General features: G+C 37.7%; 2 protein-coding genes across 2 annotated transcripts in view; both read right to left on the bottom strand.

Moving 5' to 3' along the window:
- Window positions 1-966: 966 nt before the first annotated feature.
- LOC142358706 (peptidyl-prolyl cis-trans isomerase-like) lies at window positions 967-3163 on the bottom strand. The gene is made up of 3 exons (XM_075410232.1): window positions 2814-3163; window positions 1645-1829; window positions 967-1322 (listed from the first exon to the last, which is right to left on the bottom strand). Exons 1-3 carry the CDS (start codon window positions 3016-3018, stop codon window positions 1221-1223), a joined length of 492 nt encoding a protein of 163 aa, XP_075266347.1. The 5' UTR covers window positions 3019-3163; the 3' UTR covers window positions 967-1220.
- An 8408-nt stretch (window positions 3164-11571) lies between these two features.
- Window positions 11572-27044, bottom strand: part of LOC142358705 (condensin complex subunit 3-like) — a 46899-nt gene continuing 31426 nt past the window's right edge. The window contains exons 10-15 of the mRNA XM_075410231.1: window positions 22943-23279; window positions 21995-22224; window positions 21532-21713; window positions 13265-13448; window positions 12294-12467; window positions 11572-12064 (exon numbers count right to left, since the gene is read on the bottom strand). Of these exons, the coding sequence (XP_075266346.1) occupies window positions 11711-12064; window positions 12294-12467; window positions 13265-13448; window positions 21532-21713; window positions 21995-22224; window positions 22943-23279 (1461 nt within the window). The 3' untranslated portion in view covers window positions 11572-11710. The remainder of the gene's footprint in view (window positions 12065-12293; window positions 12468-13264; window positions 13449-21531; window positions 21714-21994; window positions 22225-22942; window positions 23280-27044) is intronic.

Below are 27044 nucleotides of genomic sequence, written 5' to 3'. Positions count from 1 at the left end.
TCTTTGAATTGTAAAAAACCAAGAGCACCGCAATATAGCTTCGAATCTATAAAAAGGAGAGAACCTAATTAATAGCCGTTTCAGAGGCTAACGGCGACTATTAAACAAGCATCAACAAAAACCAGCAGTCTTCTCTCTGCTCTTCTTTGAACAGATGCGGCATTAACTTGTATCCTGTTCCCGATAACTCGATCATCATAAAGCCACTAACGTCAGACGAATTGCTCTCGGACAACAGACGGCGACTCGAATTTAGTTTAGATGCAAAAACGCTCCCACGGGGTTTTGAACCACTAACCTCCAGGTGGCAGTCTTCCCTGCCATCTTAACCAATCAGAACGAGAGCAACCACGAGCACTGAAAAATGAACTAAAAAACCTAAGACTAAAAAACCCAAACTAAAAAATTCTAGAAAAGCACAAAAACTCAGAAAAATTTTTGCGTAAGACACACACGTTTACAGTAATTGCATTAAACTTCGTTCGAGAGCAATTAAAATAGATCGCCTTAACTACTCTTCGACTCTAAAAACCGGAAGGTCAATAGCTCCAGCGGCCGCAAAAGATACCTTTCGTATGACTCATATCAACACGATTAAAAAAATTTGATATCATATATTGAGGGGAGGGCAAAACGCTAGTCCTTTGAGACGTTCACAAATACTAATCTGAGAAAGCAAAAGAGCCACTGTGTGTTGCCATTTGTGAGCTTTAAGTACACCATTAGTGCAGTGGTGTTTTGAAATTAATTTGTTTGACCAGAAACGGATGACCTCTTAGCTCAGAGGAGGATATTTTCAGATTCACAGATACTTTCGCATCAAATATAAAAAAGACCACCTTAATTCAAAAAGTTTTTGAACACCTGTAGAAACCATTTATCAGCTGTGCAAGGTAAAAATTGCGACAATTCCAATCAATCACAGTACCTCCTAATTTCAAATGTGGGTCTCAGTGTGAAATAGAATTTCAAGTCAAAAATGTTTGAATTTCACATCAAAAGGAATCATCAACAAGTATTGTAAAGTACTCATGTAGTAACAAACAGAACTCGTGTAGACTTATCACACAGCTGTTATAATCAATCTATTCAATAGTATCGTATCAAACATGCATCATAAAATAGTAGGCGTACAAGTCGTTCTCAATTTTTGTACGTACACACTACGCATGTGACTATAAAGCGCTTATTCACACGTGAATGTATGAGATTGCAACAGATTACAGTTGTCCACAGTCAGCGATGACAATTTTTTTGCTCGTCGCGCCACTCTGACTTCCGCAACTTTCGATCAGATCCACTACGTCCGAGCCACCAATCACCTAGAACACGATTAGCAGGCAATCAGAAGAGAAACCTGTCAAAATTTTACAGCCAAATCGAAATAGGCTGTCCAAAACGGGGAAAGATTCTTCCTCCGAACTTTGCATCTCACCAGCGCCATATTAGTTCTTCTGCACCTCACATAAAATTGTATGAATGCAGCAATTAGGGAGAAGACATGCATAAGCTTTAAAAATTAGGACATTACAACGGTCAAAATTTGGGAAAATCATCATAACAATGGACTCTCATTAACATGTTTGTCCGCTTGCGGTTCGGATCAACTTAATGCGAAAAACAGTGGAATGAACAAAGTTTAACCTTTCCGAATACAACGTGTTTGCCATCTAGCCACGTAGTCCTGGCGGTGCAGAGGAAGAATTGTGATCCATTGGTGCCTGGTCCAGCATTGGCCATGGAGAGAATTCCATGTCCAGTGTGCTTCAGATTGAAGTTCTCGTCAGCAAACTTCTCTCCGTAGATGCTCTTGCCACCAGTTCCGTCCCCTGCGAACAAAAAAACATAGCTGACAAATTGCCAGAAGATAGCCGCAATAGCTTCATAGATCTGTAGTCCCAAAAAGCACGTCCAAGGACAGACCAAAAAATTTTTTCTTTTTCATTAAGGGCTGAGATGTTAAATTTTGATAACGAATCTTTATAACTTATTGCTGTTTCTATTAGCTGCTCTTAAATAATCTTCAATTAGAGTGACATACACTCATTTGACCTTATCTCTTTGAATTAAAGCAAAAAGTCAATTTCAGAGTGAGGAAGTCATTTTTAAGAGTGAGGTAAGTCACGTGTGATCAAAAATTAATCACACGAATAATCTAAAAAAAAACTAGCTCCACTAAGAGTGAAAAATGACGTCACGCGCACAATTCAGTTGAAATTGCATGAACGAATGAACAAAAAGCAGATTTGAAGTGGTTGTTACGTCATATGGTCGTTAAAAAAATCTTGGCGAAATAAAAACACCAAGAAAAGGCCAATATTAGCCTCAGCTATCGCTTCGCGGCTATTAACTAGAACTTACAATACAACTACATACAATGCATACCATACACGAATTCACATATACTGGTACCTCTATTCCGCCTGCGAAATTCGAAAACTTTCGCAGAAGAAATATTTGTCCTTTGAGCGTTTCCAATTTGATTTCAGTTTACATGAAAATGACCCGCTAAACCCTGGAGGCAACTATCTTTATTTACAATGATTTGGATACTTAGGATTAGAAAAATTTTCCAATTATTTGTTCACATTCTCAAAAACTCTTAGCTCTTATCCCGCTCCAAAAAAAAAAACAATGCGTAAATACAATGATTAGGGAACCTCTTCTCTCAACGCAAACTAACGAAACGCCACACGTCCAGAAAATATATACTAAAATGCATCCAAATTAATTTATTTTAAACAAGTTTATAATAAATTTCCCCAGAAGTTTATGCAGTACAAAATTTGTACAGCACGATTACTCTTACTCACCTCGTGTGAAGTCGCCACCCTGGCACATGAAGCCAGGGATGACCCGGTGGAATGCAGATCCCTTGTATCCGAATCCCTTCTCTCCAGTGCACAGCGCCCGGAAGTTCTCGGCAGTCTTCGGGACCACGTCGTCTCTCAGCTCCATCACAATTCGACCAGCAGCCTGGCCACCAATGGTGATATCAAAGAACGTATTTACGACCATTTTGTGTAGTTTACTTTGCGCTTTGAAGGTTAAGCACAGAACAGAACAGAAAGTGACAGAGGAGTGTTTGTGTGTTAGTTAGCTGTTAAAAGTACAACAGAAAATCTGAATAAGCAAAACACAATTATTATAACGAACAACTAAAGAACTGAGTAGACAAGCTGACATGTTGGTCGAACATTCTTGCACGTAAAATCGACCGCTGAAGTTCTTAGATAAGCTCGTGCTTCTGTAATAAACAAGAATATGCCTGCGTACAATTGATTTGTGAATCTTCTTCATTTGCAAATATTCAAAAATAAAAAATGATAATATAAGTAGAACTGCTCTATAGTATAGCAGTCCACTGAATGATTATTACAGCAAAAAAGATTCGCATAGATTCTCCAAATAGCGCTCAAGCGAATATACTCGTAAAACAGAAAGAACAAACATAGCCGGCAGATTGTCGGAAAATAGCCGCGATATACGCTTGTGGCGTTACATGAATTGAAACAACTATAGAAATAAAATAGACAGATCGACCACCAGTCGTTTAATAGACCACTAGACTTTTTGGGTTAGCTTCGGGCTGTCATTTTTATGAGACACATAAGCTCTATAAGGAGAAAGCCCTAATAGGGCTTTTCAAAATTAGGATCTTTTCCGTTTGTGCCCCCTCAGCTTAGTGGGCGCATATTATTTGCACCCCCCCCCCCCCAGATGCACGTGCAATATTTGGGGGGGGGCACAAACGGAAAAGATCCCAAAATTAATATTCGAAATCAAAAACTCAAGACTCTAATATTCAAGAATTAGGGCATAAGTTTGGCAATACTTAGATGCACACTATTGACCTTTAATAAGTAAATGTTCATAAAATTTGAAACTTCATAAGTGAGCTCAGAAGTCATTTTTTAGTGAGGTAAGTCACTGAAAAAGACAATTCCAAGAAGTCACGGTAAGACGAAACAAAAATCTGTTGGACGAAGTAAATAAAATTAGGAGCGCTATAAAAGCCGCCTAGAATTGGGGACGCGGCTATTAAAAACTTTTGCTAAAGCGAGTGAGAAATGACGTCACGCGCGCAAATACCGTTAGTGAGAGGAAGAGGTCATTCAGAAAATTTGACTTTCAGCTTTGCTGTGTGAACAAATGTACAACGAAAGAGCGTCAGACGACGAAACAAAAACAAAACCAAGAGCACCGCGATATAACTACGCTCAGCTTACAGCTTCGCAGCTAAAAAAAGACAGCACATCAATACAATTAAAATTCTTCGAATTGTAAAAAACAAAGAACAAGGCGATATAGATCCACTAAGCTGTAAGCTTAGCGGATAATCAAAAAGTTCCCGTAATGCCAAGAATGCTGCTTGAATGAAGTCACTGCAAACCAATAATTGACCTTCAATTATTACTGTAGAAATATTTTCCGCTTCAATATTGTGACGCTTAATTTAGAATTTCCAAATCCCTTTGAGCACATGGGATTGAAAATTTTGATCCAAGTGTAGCAGTGGAAATACTGAATGTACACCTCCAACCAATCAGAGTCTGAGAATACACTATTCTCCTTTATATAGAGAGAACTGAACTAACTATAGTCAGTCTTTTAGTTAGATACACCATGTGTACACCATTGACTCCGGTGCTATACTTCTTAACCACCGTAATAATAGAAGTTTACTCTCAGTGTTTTATAGAGTCGGTTAGTCTTGGAGATATAGGTAAGTCTACTTCGCGCGCAGAAATAAGTAGCCCTAGCTCTTTATACTTTAAGGCTGTAAAAGGAGCCCACATCGGGTCTGCCTTAATTGGTGCAACCAGTGAGTTCCCAAACTCTAACCGTAAAAAGAACTCACACCCTTTTCTCTTTTGAGAAAGAAACTTAGAACTAGATTACATAGCTTTTTACTTATCTACTTAAAATTTAAAAAAAGGGGAACACAACCCCAATAAAATAAATACTAATAGTTTAACAAAAGAAATAACCAAAATGGATCATCACATTTATCAACCCTCCTCCCACGTACCGACACACTCGGACGAATTACAACTAGCTGTTCTTTTACAACAGAACAAGCGTCTAAAACGCGAAATTCTGCCCTTTGAAGTTAAATACTATCAGCACCAAGATGAGTTAAATATACTCTTAAATACAGCAAAACAGCGAATAATCCTTTTTAGCCATCACAAGGAAAAATAACAATTCTTGAACATTTGTTATCACAAGCACACTGGAATCACTCTTTAATATAGTCAATTCAACGCCTTTCAATTCAAAGCTCATTACCACTCAGCTTCCCGGGTACACCGCCCATTATCACTCTCAGCTCAAATTCACCTACACCAGACCCTGATCAACACTCACCACTGTATTGTGAAACATTCCGATACGACACGAACTTACCCAACTCTACCACTAAAATTAGATCCTAAATTTATTGTTCCCCCACCCGCCCTCTTTGGAGACGATAACAACGAAGAACAATTACATAATTGGGCGAAACAAAGAAAATCTAAGTCATATAAAACAACACCCGTACAAAAACAAAGAGCTCACGAATTATTAAAACAATCAATGATCACTTTCTCTGTTGAAATTGTTGTCGAACAAGATAAACTTATTTTTAACCCATAAGCTGCAACACCACCTATCTTTAGAGTAAAAACTGACCCATCACCTTTAATTTGTCAAGAAATTCACTACAAATTTGATAGATACACAAAAAACACCGCAGGCTATTTTGTTTTCTACAATCCACACTCGACTTTCTTACACATGTCCACTACAAATTTAATTCTCATATTACTTAATTTACTCCTTTCATGTCCACTTCCAACAAAACAACCAATTAAAGTTGACCAACATAACACTTTCACACCTAAAACAGGCATACAAGATCTTGTCGTCACGCACTATGACTGTTCACCAAAGCATATCACAAATATGCAGTATTATAAACTCAATAAAATTGGCGAATATAAAATTAAGCCGGCCAATTTCAAAATCCTCCCCGCCCAAGTACAAATTTTTTTCACAAATCCGAACGCTACAAGTACGCGCTTACGCCATACACACTAATAAGTTTTTGTCAAAAAATCATTAAAAAAAGGTTTTCGGTTTGATCACGATAATTGGTATGTTAACAATATGGAACGACCTTTCTTTCCCACAGAAATTGAAGCTCGTAGAGAACTTGCGCGCGTCGGTCTCATAAGTAAACACCACTATCGCCCTCAAATGATACAATTTGATGTATTAGACGTCCCCCGCTGGCAAGCAAATATAGAAGAAAAACAAGGCCGTTTCCGACTTGACCGTTATAGACCTTTCACCTTCCAACCCGGAAGCATGGTCTATAACCCACGCGATCATAATTGGATTCCTAATGCCACAGATAATCCCTGGGCTAACTGTCCCGGTAAATAATCAGAACGCGAATATCATGTCATCCACACACTAGGATGATCACTTCAATTAACTAACATCACTCTCACCTTTGATGTTGCCTCAGAACACATGTACTATGGCAAAGTTCGCTTTAAGTGCAATTTATAACGAGACCACTGTCCTCCAAATCACGCTATTAAAACCACAGTAATTTGGGAACCCGAAAACCACAGCCGTATTTTTGATTTTGGAAAATCACACGCACGTATGATCAAATTTCAAAAAGATACTTCATTGAAACACTTGATAATGAAACTAATTCTGGTCACAAACACATGCCACACACGTATTCTAGTCGTTTTCAAAAACACGTTTTGAGGTTCTCACAAAACCTCTCTATAAATGTGATGAAGATCGCCCATATTATGCTACTCAATATCAAGACATTTTTATACAATACAAAGAAGGTTTTAATTTTGTCTCGGGAAAACCGTCACCCGACTTTGATGACACACATAACAGTCCCTGAAGGACCACCCTCTTTAACACCTTACAGAAAAGCAAGTATCCGTGATGGATATGTCATTCCACAAGAATCAGAATTATACCACAAAACAGAAAAATATGAGTTATTCAGAAAACAAAATTGGTTTGGTGCAGTTCACCCTAATTTCAAATCGAGGCAAAACTCGATTACATGATCAGTAGTCTTGCTCGAAATGGATCAAACTGACTTAGACCGCGATTTGAAACAAACCGCTTTCATTTTGATGACACAGAAATTTCCTTTAGTTGGTTATATTATAACAGGACAGAGACACACATTCGCTACACTTAAAAGCCAAAATGTAATTTCACTCTTTCAATGTAAAGTCGTTTCATCACCCCTTTAAGTATTAGAAAATCAATGCTTCGAACGTATTCCTATATACTACCAACACAAATTACAATTTGTAGACCAAGTCACCCGAAAGACCTTCCCCTGGTCTATTAAAGCCCCATGTATATCCGAAAATTTTGATCAACGAATCTCACTCGACGCAGACGGCGATGACACATATCGCTTAACACCCTATCCAATTAAAGCGCGAAACCCTGTTGAAACTTTCACGCCTGACGAAGTTGAAAACCGCTTCACCTACGCAGATTTTACCGCGCAACAACTTGGAATATACAGTCAACACGACTGGATTAAGTCAATAGATAAGATGAAATTTAACCCATTAGTTGATGACACAGCAGAAAAATTTGAAGTAGCACGAGCAGTAATCTTTGCAGATCTTACAAGACAAGCACAATTAAAAGTCTCACAATTACGCACAGAATATAATGATTACTTTAACAGACTCTTTATTAAGGGCAGAGAATTCACCCTCCGCCGACTTGATTGGCGTGACTTGATTAATGGCAACTATTTTAAAGAATCCCTCATAGGAATCTTTGGATACCCTTGGTACGTATTAATAGAAATAGCCATAATATGGACTGTTTTTAATGTTTTACAGTGCCTATTCGGCCTATTTCGTAGTGCATTTAACACTTATAATTTAAAATCACTTTTAGGACCAATATTATGTTGGCTAAAATTAAAACCTCCGGATCTTTTGGAGTATTTTTGCAAACAATATTCCATGTGCTACAATCCGATTCCACACAATATAAACCACCATCGCCTAAAAAACGACGTAGACATTCAATTGAGAGTTGCACTCCACACTCTCAACATGAATTGAATCTATTACACAAAAAGTTTGAAAACTTCTATAAGAAATTCTCTTCTCCTGTACACAATTATTCAAATAAACGACACACTTCCACTTTACCAGCTTCCATTTATCAATGCTATGAAACACCAATTGAATCTCGCACGAAACCAGATTTTCAATCTCTACACCTACACACTTTTCAACCTAATAAGCGTAAAGGCTCACGTGGAATTTATCTTTCACGAGACTCTATTGAAAAATATCCTGACTATCAGGAAACTCCAGAAGAACTCTTTTTATCTTCCAAGCACTCGCCTTCAACACTCTTTTTGTTTTAGTAACTCCACTGCAGTTCCCACCCACCAGGAAGGAGGCTCACCAATCCCCCCCCCCAAATGTAGACCCTACGGCATACGACCTCATTATGCTGGAGGTTGATGACATTCTGCCCTCACCCCTCACTCCAGTGGTACTGGCACCCAGTACCCGAGCCAGTTTGCGAAATGCAAACACCAGCCCTCTTCACGATGGCGCAACCCTCCCCACAGCCACAGTCTGTGGACACGGCCAATTATGCGCGTGTGAACCCACTGCCTTCACCCGCCAACTCTTCCTCGAGCTCAGGTTAATTTTACCTGTATATCGACAGTGACACGAGCTCACCCTCAGTTCCTGTAGGTCCACAAAGCTCATCACAAGAGCTGCTTCTCCAGGGAACCAGCCAGGTGCCACAGCCACCTCCACTCTTCTCTACTGCACACACAGCAGTATCCGCATCACAACCACGACCCCAGCCTAAGAGCATTCCCTCTTGGGCTGATGAAGTAGCCACAGCAGAGCAGTCTGCCCGCTCCACACCAGAAACAGTCGTCCCTAATTGGGCGTACTACGGTAGAATTCGTGGATCACGACCACGATCACACCCACTGGTCTACCCACCGCCAGTACCGCCAACACCGCACACAACGCCCACCGGTACCCTCACCGCGGTACGGCCCGACTATACCACCTCTCAGGCCACAACAGCCTTTCCCTCAGCCACCCCCCTACGATCAACCCACGTCGACAGACAACTACCCGTGTATTGACCCCTCAGCTAGGAGGCGTCCACGAGCCACAGCACACGAAATCTACCCAGTTCGTTCCTCACCAATACAGGCTTCACAATCGCCTGCCCGTCACACAGCGAGCCCTTCACGAGGCTCGCAGCCCTCATCTTGTCGCGGGATATCAAACCCTTTTGCACCAACACACGGAACCCCACACCGGTCACAGGGACCGAATTTCCGGTTTCATGAACTTACAAACCCTCTCGACATTAATACCATACAAGGTATACATAAGCCAGAGGGGATCAACTACACTTCCACCCCGCCTCAACACACTAAAGCCCACAGCCAGTTCCTGTTCTCTTGGACAATTGGAGAACGAATATGTTCAAGAAGATTTACCACTCGAATGTCTCCACTTTCCTCTAAACCCTCGCTTCACGGAACGATTTTGGCATCTGTTTAAGTACTTCTTTGCACTTGCAGATCGCCCAAACTACTACCTCAATACTTTCTTCACTCGCGACACTGCACCCTACAAAATTTATGTTAAATACGACCCATTCTACTTGCAATTCGAATTCTTGCATCCCACACAGATGGATGTAAACAACACCACCCACAAAGTAAATCGATTGAAGATGCTTCACGCGATGCACAACTACTTATTTGTGCACCATCACTTTCAACACACTGATCCGATTATCCACATGAATTCGCATCCTCAGTACGCTAATACTAAGCTGACTTCAACCTACTACATGAATTTTAGTTACATCATCCAACCCATCTATTGTGAAGGCACCCTACGTAATTTTGATCCTATCAACAACTACTTCATTTTCTCTCCACTCTATGCCAAGACTAATCGCCCCATCCTCGTCCCGCTCGAGTATCCACAATACGTAGAAGGAGGCGCCACGAAGTGTGCCTATGGCCACACTTTCAACCTCCTCTACAGGGACTGGATGGTGGACCAGTTGGACAATCAGCAGCCATCACAAGAGGAAACACAAATCTTCAATCACCTCCTCGCGTTACAACCACACTGTAACGATGATTTGTATCCTCGTGCCCTCGCTGCTTGTCTGGCACGTGATCCCGAATTCCTCGCCTTCTTCCGTGATCCAGACAATCGAGCTCCGGACTTCGAGTTCGAATATCGGACGTAGGCCACAGACCTACAGCAACACCTTGGGCTCACAGTCCCACAAAAACTCAAAGAGACTCACTGTTCTCAAAACTCACCTAAACCTCTTTCTTTTCTTTTTCTCTTTTTACTTTCTTCCTGTCTTTACTTTCTTCTTTCTAAAAATTATATATTCACCATATTCTTCTCTTTTTCTACAAGACTGAAGATTAGGATCAGTTGTTTTCTTCTTGCTCCAGGTCGGGACTTACGAAAGAACTTATTAAATATAACTAATAGATTTAATAGGGAAAGTAGCTCACACAGTAGCTAAAAGGTGGATTTCTACCAGAAGGTAAGCTGGTAAAGCCGACTGGTTCAAACCCTGTACCAGGTGGAGATAAACAGAAATCTCCTCGTGCAAGCCAGACAGAGACTACGGACTACAAGCGGTCCTTCAACTGGGAATAAGTCCTCACTACAAGACAGTGAGAGCAGTTGGGCATACTCTCAACAGGACTGACGTTACTGGCCAGCACACCCTGTAACTGGCACCCTTACTGGTTCGACAATCAAGACGAACACCTTCACTCACGACACTAGTCACTACTTCACTGACAGGGATGCCAGACGACGGCACAAGTCACAATCCACTTCAGAATGGACACAACTCATCACTCACTTCACCCTACCCTTCAGCGAGGATGACACATTCAATGTATTTCTGCTACCCTTCACAAATTCGGATTTGAAACTCTTAACCCCGGATGGATGTAGCAGTTGAAATACTGAATGTACACCTCCAACCAATCAAAGACTGAGAAGACACTATTCTCTTTTATATAGAGAGAACTGAACTAACTATAGTCAGTCTTTTAGTTAGATACACCATGTGTATACCATTGACTCAGGTGCTATACTTCTTAATCACCGTAATAATAGAAGTTTACTCTCAGTGTTTTATAGAGTCGGTTAGTCTTAGAGATATAGGTAAGTCTACTTCGCGCGCAGAAATAAGTAGCCCTAGCTCTTTATACTTTAAGGCTGTAAAAGGAGCCCACGTCGGGTCTGCCTTACAAGCAATAACTAGTTATATCCTTCCAATCTGACGACGGTCAATCTTTTCTGGTTTCATGAAGCCTGTTAGACATCTGTAGAACTTCCCTTTACAATGAACTATTCTAAGTTACACTTTTCATACTCAGATTCACACGATTTGTATGGATCGACTTAATCTTCGCAGAAATATTGCTTCCAGGTTGTGGAAGCAGAAAAGATTACCGACCACTCAAACTTTTTCAAACCAAATAAAGAATTAATTGACACAAAAATTGACAAATATTAATTTCACACAACAATTTTCAAGACGCAATCTAAATCACAATGTAATCAACTCGCAGTTTATCAACATCACAAAAAAATTTCAAAAAAAATCAATCGCCTCGGGTACGCTTTCCTCTTGCAGTTCGCTTTCTCGTTTCCGATTTCTCGCCATTATTAACCTCGGGAGCTGGACTCTGCTCACTCACGTGACTCTCGCCACTTTCACTGATGGCGCTGAAACTGGGCAGGCGCGAAACCGGCTGGAGGGCTGTGTTCTCATTGGTGCGAATAATAGACAGCATAGAGCTATCAGCGACATTGTTGGTGGAGGTCGTGATGTTATGGTCTTGTTCACCGCCGTTCGTGCCCACTGAGCTGCAACGCAGGCTGTCATTGTTCAGACTAGCTGACAGGCGACTTTTCACTCGTGCAATATTACGCTTGGGTTGTCCACCTTCTATGCACTGAAATATTATCACAATACAATTCATCACAATTCCAATTCAAGATTTAACGGAACATTCGAAGCACACTCACGCTTTAGCCACTAGTGTGTCTAAACATTTCTTTTGAATAACAACTTGATTGTAAATCTTGTGAGCACATGAAACTTTTGCTCATAAGAGATGACACTCATGCTCTGCTTATATCGTACAGTTTAAAGTTGGTTCAAAGTTGCGCACGAGAACTAACCTGTTCAAGCCTGACAAGACTGTCGAAAAATTCCCGCTGTGTGAAGAGAGTTGCCTCGGGAGTGATGTCTAGGTAGGTGAGTGCTTTAGACAAAAGAGGCACGTAAGACTCATCGGGTTTGCTCAACATCAGATCACACAACTGCCGACCAAGTTGCTGATGCGCTGCTGCTTGCTGTAAGTTTAAAAAAATCTTACAGGTAACCCTAATGATAAGAGAATCAGTACGATAATTTAGAATCTTCATTTTTCTAAATATGTGTAGCAACCAAGCTTTGGAGGATACAATTTACTTTCAGAATTCAATCAGTAATTGAGATCGGAAAAAGTTTCTAGAAACTGTCCAACCTCGATACACTAAATCAACGGTAACAATGGGTCCAAGCAAACTAGGTTTTTGCATTACTTTCCGAACTCTCCCATTCACAACCACAAAGGGTAGACACATTTTTTTGAAAAAACGACAAATATAGTACACGTTACAGCGAGAAAAACTAAGTTATTCTTAATGCACCGATATTATGAAATCTGACTATTGAGAAATAACAGAGGCTCAAAGCATCAAAGCATCGAGGCTGAATGGGACTAAGAAGTTCAATAGTGGGCTTCAAATAACCACATTAGAGGTTAACATATATCACTATTAAGATTTAAAGTGAAAATGGTACCAGTTTCGGTTCACTTTTCATTTGACTTTGAGCATTAAATCCCCACGAATTGAGTTCAGCTGCTTGAAATTGTGATTGAGAGGGAATTTTAGATCACGCAAAACGCAAAAAGTCGAGGGCGTAAAAGTCACTCGAAAAGTCAAAACGGTCAAGCAAAAATTTTGCATAAGACACACACGTTTACAATAATTGCTTCTCTACGAGAGCAATTAATAACACAATTTTAGAAACGTTAAGCTATACTAAATAGTCTAAATATCTCTGCTCTATTTTGTAAGCTCAAGTTGTTGGTTGCTGCTCTTACCCTGACTATTTCGATTCCTTCTGGGTTGTGCAGCAGAAGGCGCTCATTGCATGGGGACATGAGAGTGACCAAGTACTTGGCCATCAGGTCGCAGTCAATTGTTGCCAGAGGGGAAGTCAACGGTGCCTTGAAGATGGTGCGAATCACCGGCATGAACGATTTTCTAATGCAGTCCTGGTGTCCCCTGCAACGAGCGATCATTCAGACTAAGTAAACGCTACAACTACAAATAAAGCATCAGAAATTCCATGCAAAAATACCGCTGACAGCTAAAAACATACCCGCCAGATTGCCGGAAAATAGCCGCCGTTGATCCCCATAACCAAGATTGAGAAAAAAGAAAAAACTAATAAAAAAAGATTTTTGTACATAAATTTTGGAGCTTAAAACGACACAGGGGAAGGTATCAGTACCAATAAGCTTAGAAATGGTAACTAAGAACAAAGTCCGAGTAACGGGCATCTAAAATTGGCTTTATTTGTTTATCCCGTTTCTATTTCTGATTTCGTTTTTTCTATACCGACTCTGTTCATTTTGAATTGCTTTGCTGAGCAGCTGCTGTCTGAAAACAATTTTAGCAGAATGAGAGAAGAGTGAAACTAACCTAGTGAAGTTTAAAAGATTTCAAGCAAAATGTTGAAAAGGCTGTGAACTGAGGTAAAGCGAAAAATTTTTATTCGATGAAGTAAAAAAACACAGCAGGACAAGTTGTGACGTACAATGCAAAGAATTTTCAATGCCGAAAATGCCGCATGTGAACGAAAAACCACTAGCGAGGAATGGAAATTTGGTTAAAACAAACAACTAGGCCTAGATGAAATATGAACGGATTAGAAAAACCATTTAGAAAATCCGATCCAAAAAATTGAAAAAACAGTAAAAATCAAAGTGAAATTGCCGCAAGTGAACAAAAACCCAATAGCAAATAAACGAATTTTTGTTCAAACACCGTTTTATCACTCTACTTCAAAATAAGAGCGAAAAAATTTCACACTTCAAAACCACTCGCTGCATATTACACCGCAGATGTATAGCCCAAAATTTTCGCCTTAGTAAAAGTCGCTTGAAAATTAGATACATAAAATGAATGAAATTAGGAGACATCCTTTGTATCTTATTTTTCGGAAAAGGGGTTTTGCCATTTTTGTGGAATAAAAGAACTTTAAAATAGGTGACAAATCTTGTAGCACGTTTCCGCTCAGTTTAGGTATCTTTTATTCGCATTAAAAATATCTCTAATCCTCAATTAAGCCTAAAAAAGAGCGCATTTTGAGCATGCAAAATTGATTTACTACTCTGTAATAAGCACTTTATTAAAGATTTAATTGAAGCTTTTAAAGCTTTAAAGCGATGTAAACATAAACAACTTTAAAGACAAAGTTGAAAAGCCGAGCCATCGGTTTTTTTCCGAAAAATCCCTCGATCGAAAAAGGGCTTGTATATCAATGTTGGAGTGGCAAACTCAGTGAATTATAATTAGGGGCACTGATGTAGAAACCAAGAAGGGAAAATCGACTTGAAAATCCGACAAATATCATCAAATAATATTGCGGGATTTTTCAAAAGAAATTTTTTTTTAATTCACTGAACAATATATTTAGTTTGCAAACTAATCAAAAAGTTTATTCGAGCTTTTTTAAAAACGTTTTTGTTTTTTCGTTATATCAAATTTTGTCCAAAGTTGAGTTTCGAAAAATGATTAAGCTAAGATAAAGGTGGCGATGTTTAAATTTTTTCGATTTGAAGAAAAAACATACCCGGCAGATTGCCGGAAAATAGCCGCCGTTGATTCCAATAAGCATGATTGGGATTGAACGAATAGAATATATATTGAAAAAAAAAGATTTTTGTACAAAAATATTTTTTAAGTCCGATTTATTTTGATGGCATTTCGTAGTTGAACATACTTCTGTTTCTTAGAGAGAGGCTACAGGGGCTACTATCAACACCAATAAGCATTAGAGGTGGTAACTAAGACTTATAGGAACGACGTTCAAATAGCGGGCATCTAAAATTGGGCTTTATGGGTTTATCCCGTTTCTATTTCTGACTTCAATTTTTTATACCGACTCTGTTCATTTTGAATTGCTTTGCTTAGCAACTGATGTTCAAATTCACTCTTAGCAGAATGAGAGAAGAGAGAAACTAGCCTAGAGAAGTCAAAAAGATTTCACGCAAATGTCGAAAAAGCGGCAAAATGGTAAAGCGAAAAAAAGTTTGACGAAGTAAAAAAAAATACGACCGCAATAATAGCCGGCTGAGAAGATGAGGGCGGCTATTAATCAATCTTTAGAATTCAATTCAAAGAGTAAGGGAGTTTTGGGCAATATTGTTGTTTCAAGAGACTTGACATTTTCCAGTGAGCTAATTTTCCAATGGTCATCGTGAACGTAAACTTTAAAAACTTTTTTCATATCTACAATCTGACTTTACACATTATTCCTCATTACTCTTGTCTGCTCTCCGCTCACAAGTCCCCCCCCCCCCCCTCCCCCACCAATAAGAGTATAACAAAAATAGTTTTTTTGATAACTTGCAGCAATAACTGTGCAAATCAAAGCAAATGCCAATCTTCTTTGTTGTATCCAAACTACAATTTTACACAATTCTTGTTTGCGGGAAACTTCTAATTCAGTATGATTTTGAATACTTTGCCCATTGATTTTTGTTAGTGCAACACAAAGGTTCTTATCATCATTTATAATAAATTTTGAATTTTGATTCAATTATTCAAAATGGATACGGATTTAAAAAACTTCGCAAATAAAGTTCCGACCCCGCTCATCTACATTTTTCACTTGATTGTCTACTAACTGAGGAAGAGATAAAAATTAACATCTCAACATTTCGTTCAACAAACTACTAAATGAATAAAACAATCTACTTTAGAGCGCCGATGAGAAGACCTCTGACTACCAAAAGAGACAGCGACAAAAATCAAATGATTACAAATATTAGTTACGACGAATACTTGTTGTCCAGTTTTTGAGAACTATTAATAATCAAATCAAAATGGCATCAGATAGAACTTATATTAAAGATCATTAACCTCTACTTTATTTAAAAAGGGACTTTCCCTCAATGCGACTTGGTAACAAGTTGACAAAAAAATGTGCTAAAGGGCAAAGTTTAATAAAACGTTGCTTTTTTTGAAAAGAATTAATGTCACGTAAAACGTGTAAACAAGATGTTTAGATCTTCCTCAAATATATTTTGATTTTAATTTCGCCGTCTCCTCATGTCATGTATTTTAGAATACCAATTTTTTCTATTCAATTGTTGTCTTGCAATTTTAAAATACAGGACCTTGGGCAAATCATGTAAAAAAAATTCGAACAACTTTTTAGATGTTCCCCAGAACTATATAAGTTGTAGTGTTTCAATATTTTTCCAATCGCAAATCAATTATCTAGCGCTGATTTTGAAATTAATCATGCAGCTCAAATATTTCAGTTTTTGTTGTTTTATCTAACTTTCTGCCTGAAAGATAGCCACATTTTTACAATTTGCAGTTCTGCCAGTTTGTTTTCCTAATGATCAAATTTATACACACTACTCTTGTTTTTTAAATTTCCGCTCAATTGCAAACATACCCGTCAGATTACCTTAAAATAGCCGCCGTTGATTACCATAACTCTATTGGGATTGAAAGAAAAGAAAATATCGACAAAAATTAATTTTTGTATGAAGACATTTTTAAGTGCGATTTATTTTGATGATGTCATTTCGTAATTGAACATACTCCTGTCTCTCAGTGAGAGGCTACCGGGTCTAGTATTAATACCAATAGACATTATAGATAGTAACTAAAACTTATTCAATACTTATTTTACTCAATACAGTTTAATCGATATAAATGAAATTTAACAATAAAAGGCAGCCACAAAAGTGAAGTAACATACCCGGCAGATTGCCGGAAAATAGCCGCCGTTGATTCCAATAAGCATGATTGGGATTGAACGAATAGAATATATTGAAAAAAAAAAAAGATTTTTGTACAAAAATATTTTTTAAGTCCGATTTATTTTGATGACATTTCGTAGTTGAACATACTTCTGTTTCTTAGAGAGAGGCTACAGGGGCTACTATCAACACAAATAAGCATTAGAGGTGGTAACTAAGACTTATAGGAACGACGTTCAAGTACCGGGCATCTAAAAACGGGCTTTATGGGTTTATCCCGTTTCTATTTCTGACTTTGATTTTTTTATACTGACTCTCTTCATTTTGAATTGCTTTGCTGAGCAGCTGCTGTTTAAACGGACTTGGAGCAGAATGACAGAAGAGTGAAACTAGTCTAGAGAAATCAAAAAGAATTCAAATGTCGAAAAAGCGGCAAATGGGTAAAGCGAAAAAAAGTTCGACGAAGTAAAAAAACATAGCAGGACAAGTCCTGAAATACAATCCAAAGAATTGAATAAAAACTTTAGATGTATTCTAACTGACCAGCAGATCAATTTAGCAATCCCAGCCAAAAAGACAAATTCAAAAATTGAGAAACTAAAATAATCGAACAAACTAAACAAAAAAAATAGTTTCTTTCTGAAACTTTTGAAGCCTTTAACCAAGAAGGCCAAATATGATACAATTCAATATACTCACTAAGATACTCACATGAAAAAGATTTTTTGTCCACTAACATAAACTCGAGAAAAATGACAAATACTTCAAAAATGATAAGTGCAAAATTTAAAGAAGGTTTCTAAATTTTGAGGAAATAAAAAGGGCAAAATAAGTTTTTGGTCTGTGGAGTTCTGCCATGTAAACTAGCTGCAGGACATAAAAATATTTTGTGGGCAAGTAAGGATTGTTAAACTCAGAAAATGACAGAAAAATTTCAAAAAATTCAAAACAATTTCAAATCTTAGCAAAATCTTGCTAAAAATTCATGATAATAATATCTTCAGAACCATTTTATTGTCTCCAGAGGCTATCCCGTATCTCTTTTCCAAAATTTAAATAGTTTCATTGGATCATAAAGACCAATAAAATTGAAACACGATAATAGTTTTCACAAAAATTGAAAAAAGTTAAAATTTATCAAAAAATAGCTTAAACTCGTGTTATTGATACATTGATAACCAAACCATTTTCTCCATCAGCTATGCAGTAACTTAATATCAAATCCTAGAGGAGGTTCCTGTACCCTTGGTGCCGGAAAAACTCGCTGCTGAAAAAATTTACGAGAAAAATTTTGAAAAAATTGCAAGTTTATTAAAAAAAAACTGCTGAAAATCAAGATATTAATATATCCTTCTCACTTGAATACTATATCCTTCTCACAAAAAACTATGTTGTAACTTATTATCAAACACTAGAGTAGGTTCCTTGGCCTTTGAGGTTGGAGAAACCTAAAAAAATGACAAATTTCCAAAAAATACTTGAAATTGCAGGTTTTATCAGTAAATCGCTTAATTTGTAATATTAGAATGTTGAAGGCCATTCCATGGCCAAAAAAATTATTAAATAACCTATTATCAAACCCAATAGGAGGTTTCCTCGCCCCTGAAGCTGGAAAAACTTAGATAATTACAATAAACGTTAAAAAAATGTGAAAAAATTGCAAGCTTTTCTAAAAATTGCTTAAATTCGTGATGTTAAAAGGTTGAAAACCATTCCATTACCACTAGAAATTACGCAATAACCTATTACCAAACCGTGGCGGACATTCCCTGATACCGAGGGCTGAAAAAACTCAAAAAATTTAAAAACTTTTCAAAAAAAAAAGAAATAAATTGTAAAAATTAGTATAAATTTGCGTGTTTGTTTCGAGTACCAAAAGATATAGCTCTTAAAACAGTCATAAAAAAAGTTTTTTCTCGCAAAAATCCTTTATGAACTTTTACAAAAGTCAATTTTAGACGGGTATAACAAATAAGTCGAAAGATGTCGAAAAAACGCAAAAAATTGCAACATTTTGGGCTCAAAAACTCCTAAAAATGGCCTTTTAACCTTGAAATACGGCCTTCTCAGTATATTCGCCACTCTAAACACTTGACGGACTACTAAACGCTAGTAAGGGCCTCTAATGCAATTTGATGACCGCTGAGCTTTACCTGTTTATCCCGTTTTGAAAGCTCAGAGTCATGAAAAAAAAGGTGTGAAAACATCTTACAAAAATTTAAAAAGACAGAGCACCAATACAATCCAATTCTTGGATTGTAAAAAAATAGGAGCGCTATAATAGCCGGCTGAAAAGATGAGAGCGGCTATTAATCACTCAACAAATTTGGCACGCTGCTGCAATGCGTGAAATAACGAGTTCTGTTAGCAGTTTTGTTGATTTCTGTTAGTAGTCTTAAACACTTGAAGAAATACAAAAAGCCTAACTCTTTTATTCCCAAGACGTCTTTCAGGACATTCACACAGCTAAATTCGAATTTCACCAGCGCAACCTAAACCATAACAAAATTTCCAGATTACAATACTGAGAATTTAAGGAGAGTTACAACGCCTTGAAGAAACTAGAAAATTTGGAAGCTAGCTTCAATTTTCAGTCACAAGCAGCCGCTTTAAGCTTTAAGGTTTTTGCTATTTATGAAATAATACTTGTGCTATTCCAAAAAATTAATTAACTGAGAATCGGACTGAGCTAAAATTAAAAATAAAAACTCGCTACCAAAATTAATTGGTTTTCACGATAAGCGATCTCTTAGTTTATTTTTCGAATTTCAAGGTTTTAATATTTAGTTAAAAATGAAAAAAACTTATAAAATGACACGCTGACAAAATTAATTGGTTTCCACAAGGATCCGCCGCCTCCATTGTTTGTGTTTGAATTTTCAAGGTTGCATCATCATTGAGCAATCTATAATACAAAAATTACTTTTTAAAACAACGCCTATCAATTTCAAATGATTGCATGCCTCCAATCAAAATATAAAAGAAAATACATCAAAGCTTTTGCTCTGAAAAGGTATTCCTAAAAATTTTCATAAAAAACTCCGTTTTGGCTTAACATTATATATAATACTTGTTAAATTGTCATTATGAATATTAGTTTGAAGAACTTTGAACATTAGATTCAAAAGTAAACATTTAAAAACGAACAGCTCACAAAAAGCAAGAGTTCAACTGAATCACTATGAAAGAAATAACCGATACAACGAACTTTTTTATTAGTCACAACCCGCAATAGTTAACACTACAACGCAGAGGTATACCCCAAAATTTCCGCCTTAGTAAAATTCGCTCGAAAATTATAAACATAAAATGAACATCTTACTTTTCGGAAAAGGGATTTTGCCAATTTTGCGAAATAAAAGAACTTTAAAATTGTAAAATAGGTGACAAGGCTTCCGCTCGTTTTAGGTATCTATTATCTGCATTAAAAGTATCTCTAATACGCAATTGAGCTATTTTGTGAAATAAATGATGTACGTCCCAGTACCACAAAAACTGATTTTTTACCAAAAAATCTCTCGCTCAAAAAGGCTTTGTTTGTCTATGTGGGACTGGTGTAGATTCAATGAACCCGGTAGGAACCCTTTGATAAGTAGTAATAAAGTAGTAATAAGTACTAGTAGTAGTAATAAAGCTTTAATAATGACTTTTATGCTCAAAAACGCGCATTAAATTAGGCTTAACCGCGGATTATAGTGCGAAATCGATGCGTGCGAAAAAGCGATACATAAATGGAGCAGATTCGTGATACAAAATGCGCGAAAAATAGGATACATAGCTTGTACTTTTATTTCGCTGCTAAAATTTGGACACTTTTGCGAACACGGGTTGCGCAATTCCCTTCAATTTTGTCTGTTTTAGCTAAAGTAGCTATTTTCCGCAATATTGTTGCATTTTCAATGTATTAACATCGGAAAAACGAACACGAGATACACATATCGGGCATATTTGCCCGTGACAATTTGGGAATACCTCTGCGGCGTAATGTTTTTCGCTCCACTTCCTGTTTCGGCGTGACCAAAATCACTACTCCAATTTGACTTCAAAAATCATGAAATGTGTGAACAGATCTTTAAAAAGACAGCGCCCCATTCTAATTCAATTCTTTAAATCGTAAAAATAGGAGCGCTATAGTAGCCGGCTGAGAAGCTGAGGGCGGCTATTAAAAACATGTCCTTGCAAACATCGCCGCCGGTTCCACGAACCTCTTATTCGGAATTTAAAATCGGTATTTACACGGAATATACAATTGAACTATGCAAGGCTATGTAAATAGATTAATTTATTGAAGTCAGAATTCAGTGATCAATGAAAACAGTTTTGTCACGGATGCAAAAATTTGCAACAGCAGGAACACGACTAGCCTTGATCCGATTGCGAAGAGGGGGAAGAACTGTCCCAGACACTGTCGCAGGTAGCTTTCCTGTTTGGTTGTGGGACTGAACCAGAGAATACACAGTCGACAGAAGATTTCACAGCTGGAAATCCTGTCGTGCAACATGAGCTTAGTCAAGCCCTCCACTGCAACACTTCGCATCTCCGCATTCTAGAAAGAACAGCAATTGAATCAACAACTAACTGCCTGAACCACAGAAATTTAAGTAAAGGCACTTTCTTAGAGACTTAGTTTAGAGCTGTCTAGAGAATTAATGCACCCGAGTTTTTACCAGTTTTTGAAGATAAGTCAAATAGTCCACCAAATAATTACCACAAATTTTGCTACGGACCAATTAAACATGTTCACTAAGTTTTCAGAGCTAGAGAATCAGAAATTAGTTCATCCTCTCATTTTTTCAGGCTTTGACAGTACTATATATTATAACCTACCACGTTGTCCAAGTATTTGACTAAGATTCCCAGAAGTTTTCTAGAATTGGGAGAGGTCTCCGATCCCAATGCTTCGTCAGCATCACAGCTGTCTGCAGTCTCGGGGGAGTCAGACGAGTATCCGGATCTGTTCATGTCGGGTGAGCCAGCCGCTATACGAGTCCGATTGAGAAAAGTCTCGTTCAAAGACGTTATGTCCATCACCGTCTGAGAGGCCACCACTTCAACTTCTAATTAACATAAATCAGAACAAATTTCCACTATTTCCAACTTCTAAACTATCGATGAAAACAGCACCTCGATTGCCGCAAAATGAAACAAAAAAATGAATTTCAGGTTAAAGTTATCCTTAAAGTTGTCTGTCGTGTAGAAATAGCTTTTAAGAATTGTAGCTTAAAACACTATCATTTGCCTTTGAACTCAACTACTTTTCACAGACTAAATGGAAATTCCGTATTGATCAGCGCTGCTCCCGACTTGATTTAAAGTGTGCTCGGCTCAACACAATGTAAGACAATTTGAAGTCAAAAAGACCAAAAACTAAGCCAAACGAGTTGATAGGATTGGGTGAGAGCGTGAGTGGTGAATCATTTCGAGGTTCAATTACAAAAGCCAATACTAGTGGAAAAGTAAAATCCAACAACTCCAAGAGGCCACAATGTTGAGTACTTAAAGATAGCTCATTTTACTTCTCTTCGAATATACCGCCCGTGCCATTTCTTCAAAGTTATCTTTTTGGCAGTTACTATTCAAGGATTTAAGAGGTTTGAACTGCCAAAAAGATAGCAACTTTCTGATAGCTAACAATTTTACAGTAGAATGACGCCGAACGCTTCAATTCATGCAAAACACGAACAAAGTGTCGAACTACACCAGTATTGCTCACTTCAAGTATCTTAGGACAGGTCAACATTTTTCTATTAGAAAAGATGCAGAAACCCTAATAACCTGAAAGCGGTGCCTGTTCCCCAGTGACAGACAATCCATATCTTAGAAGGATATCGAACACTACTCTAAAGGCTGTCAGCTGTACCTCCTGCTTCCGATCCATCAACACTACTTGCACTACAAGAGGAAGCATCTGAGTGGCATACTCTTCATCGAAGAGAGAATACACACCAATGCACTGGACAGTCTTCCGTCTCACTGCATCCACATGCGTGGCCAATCTGTTAATGAGAGTGGTCCTCAACTCCAGTAGTCCCATCGGCAAAGTGTTGAAGTAGACCAGCTGTGGAATCCAATGCGCCACTGAAAGCCACTGGAAGATGGCTATCGGATCTTTCTACATACAATGAACATCTAATTTGAGGTACTTAAAGGGAATTTAGTTCAGCTGCACAAATTTGGAAGGAAGAAAATCACACAAAAGAACTGTCCGATGAAAAAAATTGCTCGAAGACCAAAAGCATCTATATTGACAGAAAAGTAGACTAACTAAATTATAGATCTTGCAGTAACAGAGTCTGTTATTTCAGTAGCTTTCAATGTTTTCGCTTTCTCTCTCGGCCTCGAAAAATTTTCCAAAAACTGGATCACAATTATAAAATTTTCATTAGCGCAAAAAGATCAATCAAGTTGAAGATAACTACATTTATTTAAATAAAAAACATAGCAGGACAAGTCCTGACGTACAATTCAAAGAATTTTCATTGACTGAACAGAAAACTAGACCTAGAACGGACTATCAATGGATTGGGAAAACCATATAGAAAAAATTTTTATCCAGAAAATTGAAAAAAAAAAGTACAAATCAAAGTGAAATTGCCGCATGTGAACAAAAAACCACTAGCAAGAAAGCAAATTTTTCAAACACCGTATTCTCACTCTACATTAAAATTAGAGCGAAAAAATATCACGCCGCAAAACCACACGCTTTTTCGATCCATTTCCTGTTTCGGCGTGACCAAAATCACTACTCCAATTTGACCAAATCACTACTCCAAAATCACAAATCGTGAAAATGTGTGAACAGATCTTAATAAAAGACATAGCCGGAAGAATTCCGGAAACGAATCGAATTGGAAATCCAATTAAATGCCATCCAACTGCTCATCAGACAAAACGTGCCTCCAATAATTTAGGATTATCTTGAAATAAAACCATTAAAAAAGTGAAAAAAAAATCAAATCTATCAAAATATGATAAAAAATCTGATCAAATTCTGTCATAAATTGAGACCCCAAAATAATTATCTCTGCCACAATTAATTCATCAACACAACTAAGACCTAATGCAACCACTTATGAGATTTTTAAATGAAGCCAAATCATGAAAAAATAAGCTCTCACAAACAACTTTGACTAAAAAACCGGAAAAGTTAATATATTCAGCTAATAGGGTATCCAGATGCTCGCAAAACAAAAGGCAAGTCATAATAGGTTAAGAAACTTGTCAAAAAACAGAAAAAAAGCCGAAAAATTGCAAAAAATTAAGAAAATTAGTTCCAATTTTAGCAATTTTTCGTCATTTCTCAACAAAAAAAAATGCTTCATCATCCACAAAACTGTAACAACGTGTTAACTAAAAACCGCTCAAGTAATAGGGGTCTTTTCAATACCCATTTCAGGCAGTGAAACAAAACAATAGTGAAAAAAACTTGTAAAAATTAGCCCAAAAATAAGCAAAATACATGAAACACATCCGAATTAGCATAAAATTCACCTTAATTTCCAAAAATCTTCAAACCAATATCAAAGCCAGCCTAAAATTAAAAGAAAATCATAACCAAACCTCGCAACCAAACAAAATTGAGAAAAAAACAGCTTGAAAATGCCGCACGTGAACAAAAAATTTCGCTCGCTTACAGAATTTTTTTCACAATTCAATTTCTCGCTCTCTAGAAAACAAGGATATGAACAAATCACTCTCTTTTCGCTCCACTCTTCATTTTGTTCAGCGACAAAATCACTCCAAACTTTTTCACGTGTTTCATTTCCCGCTTCAAAATTCACTCCAATAAAATTGATTTAAAAAAAGGACTTCTCCAATACTCTTCGAGTCGTAAAAAACGACTTCTCCAATACTCCTCTTCGAGTCGTAAAAAAACAGCGCCCCAATACAATTAAAATTCTTTGAATTGTAAACATACCCAGCAGATTGCTGGAAAATAGCCGCCGTTGATTCCAATAAGCATGATTGGGATTGAACGAATAGAATATAATGAAAAAAAAAAGATTTTTGTACAAAAATATTTTTTAAGTCCGATTTATTTTGATGGCATTTTGGTAGTTGAACATACTTCTGTTTCTTAGAGAGAGGCTACAGGGGCTACTATCAACACCAATAAGCATTAGAGGTGGTAACTAAGACTTATAGGAACGACGTTCAAATAGCGGGCATCTAAAATTGGGCTTTATGGGTTTATCCCGTTTCTATTTCTGACTTCAATTTTTTATACCGACTCTGTTCATTTGGAATTGCTTTGCTTAGAAACTGATGTTCAAATTCACTTTTAGCAGAATGAGAGAAGAGAGAGACTAGCCTAGAGAAGTCAAAAAGATTTCACGCAAAATGTCGAAAAAGCGGCAAAATACGAGCGCAAAAATACGAGCTCAATAAAAAAATACGAGCGCAATAATAGCCGGCTGAGATGAGGGCGGCTATTAAAAATTATTTATTTGAATTGTAATAAACATGTTACCAGTTTATCAGGTAGTAGTAGCATACTGCTGCCAATTGAGCCCAGTTGCTTACAATTGTGACTGAATGAAAGCAATTTAAATCGGCAGCGAAATTCAAGATATCAACGAAAAAAGTGAAATTGGTCAAACAAAAGATAACTGACTACAAAAAAATGCTTAAACTCCGTCCAACTGCAATTAAAGGGAATTTTCTTAGGAAAAAAGATCGGAAGCATCGATCGACAATTATGTCAAACAACTTTTTCTTTCAAAAAAATCCAGTTTTCCTTCCATAACGAAACCATTTTCAGGCCCAATTAACATTAACTCTACCTACCTGAAATTAAAAATTTTAACCGAATGTAATTTTGAACTCAGTTCAAAATCAATTTATTGATCAGGCGTTGGGGGTGGGGTAAGCTTCGGAGATCAGGACAAGAGGTGAGTTCAAACCGCCAGGTGCGGGAGGGTGCACAAGGGGAGTGTTGGAGGGGCGTGGGGGTCGATTCCCCCCCCCCCGCCCCCCAAGATTAAGAACCCCTTTCACGGCATAAATTGTTTCCTCAAAAGTTTGGATAAATCTTATACTTAGAGACTAGCAAGACAAAACCCAAGTTGAGATCCAGACCGAAATGGCCTTTGATCAGACAATCCCAGACAAAAGTGACCTCTGATCAGACCAACCCAGACTGATTTGTCCTCTGATCAGACTATACTGCGTTCGAAACTCCGTGTGTGCTTAAAGCGCGCTTGAAAACTTCCTCTGATCAAACTATTGTGCGCTCGAATGTCACCCCCTGATCAGACTAGTGTGCGCTCGAATCCGCCTCTGATCAGACTGAAGTGCGCTCGAAATCGCCTCTGATCAGACTGAAGTGCGCTCGAAATGGCCTCTGGTCAGACTAAAGTGAGTTCAAAATAGTCTGATCAGAGAACGAATTTGAACATGAAAAACTCTCTCAATATTGTGATAATGTATTCTTTTCATGAAAAATGATGTTTTCGGAAATATATTCAACTAAGGAAAAACCAAATCTAAAAGTATTGCTAATAAAAAAAATCCCAAGTGCCGAAAAAATATTGTTGAGTATGCCATTAAATCAAGTTTTTGACAGAATAGATGACCTTAGACAGCTTTGCATAATAGCGTCTTGATCTACAGTTAAACCATGGGTTTTCAAAAGGGGACCGGCAGTTGCTATCAGCTAGACCTCTTGTTTCTCATCAACCAATCAGGCTCTCGATGAGTCTCTGATCAGAATGCTGCTGTATTGTTGTCTCTTGGGAGAGACAACCTCTGTCAGCAAAAAATAACAAAAAGTTGAAAAAAATCGCTCGAATTGACCTCTGATCAGACTAGTGTGCGCTCGAATTGGCCTCTGATCAGACAAGTAACAGATCAAAACTGCCTCCAGTCAGACCGTCCC

Source organism: Convolutriloba macropyga, chromosome 2 (genome assembly GCF_964194025.1).
Source record: "Convolutriloba macropyga chromosome 2, txConMacr16.3, whole genome shotgun sequence".
In the NCBI taxonomy this organism is placed as follows: domain Eukaryota; kingdom Metazoa; phylum Xenacoelomorpha; order Acoela; family Convolutidae; genus Convolutriloba; species Convolutriloba macropyga.
This window is presented reverse-complemented; position numbering and strand designations above follow the sequence as displayed.

Coding starts and splice junctions, on each gene's coding strand:
- LOC142358706 (XM_075410232.1), bottom strand. CDS start 3,018: ATGGTCGTAAATACGTTCTTTGATATCACCATTGGTGGCCAGGCTGCT. Junction 1,830..2,813: donor GGGTGGCGACTTCACACGAG/GTGAGTAAGAGT, acceptor TTTTGTTCGCAG/GGGACGGAACTGGTGGCAAG. Junction 1,323..1,644: donor AACACGTTGTATTCGGAAAG/GTTAAACTTTGT, acceptor ATCGTGTTCTAG/GTGATTGGTGGCTCGGACGT.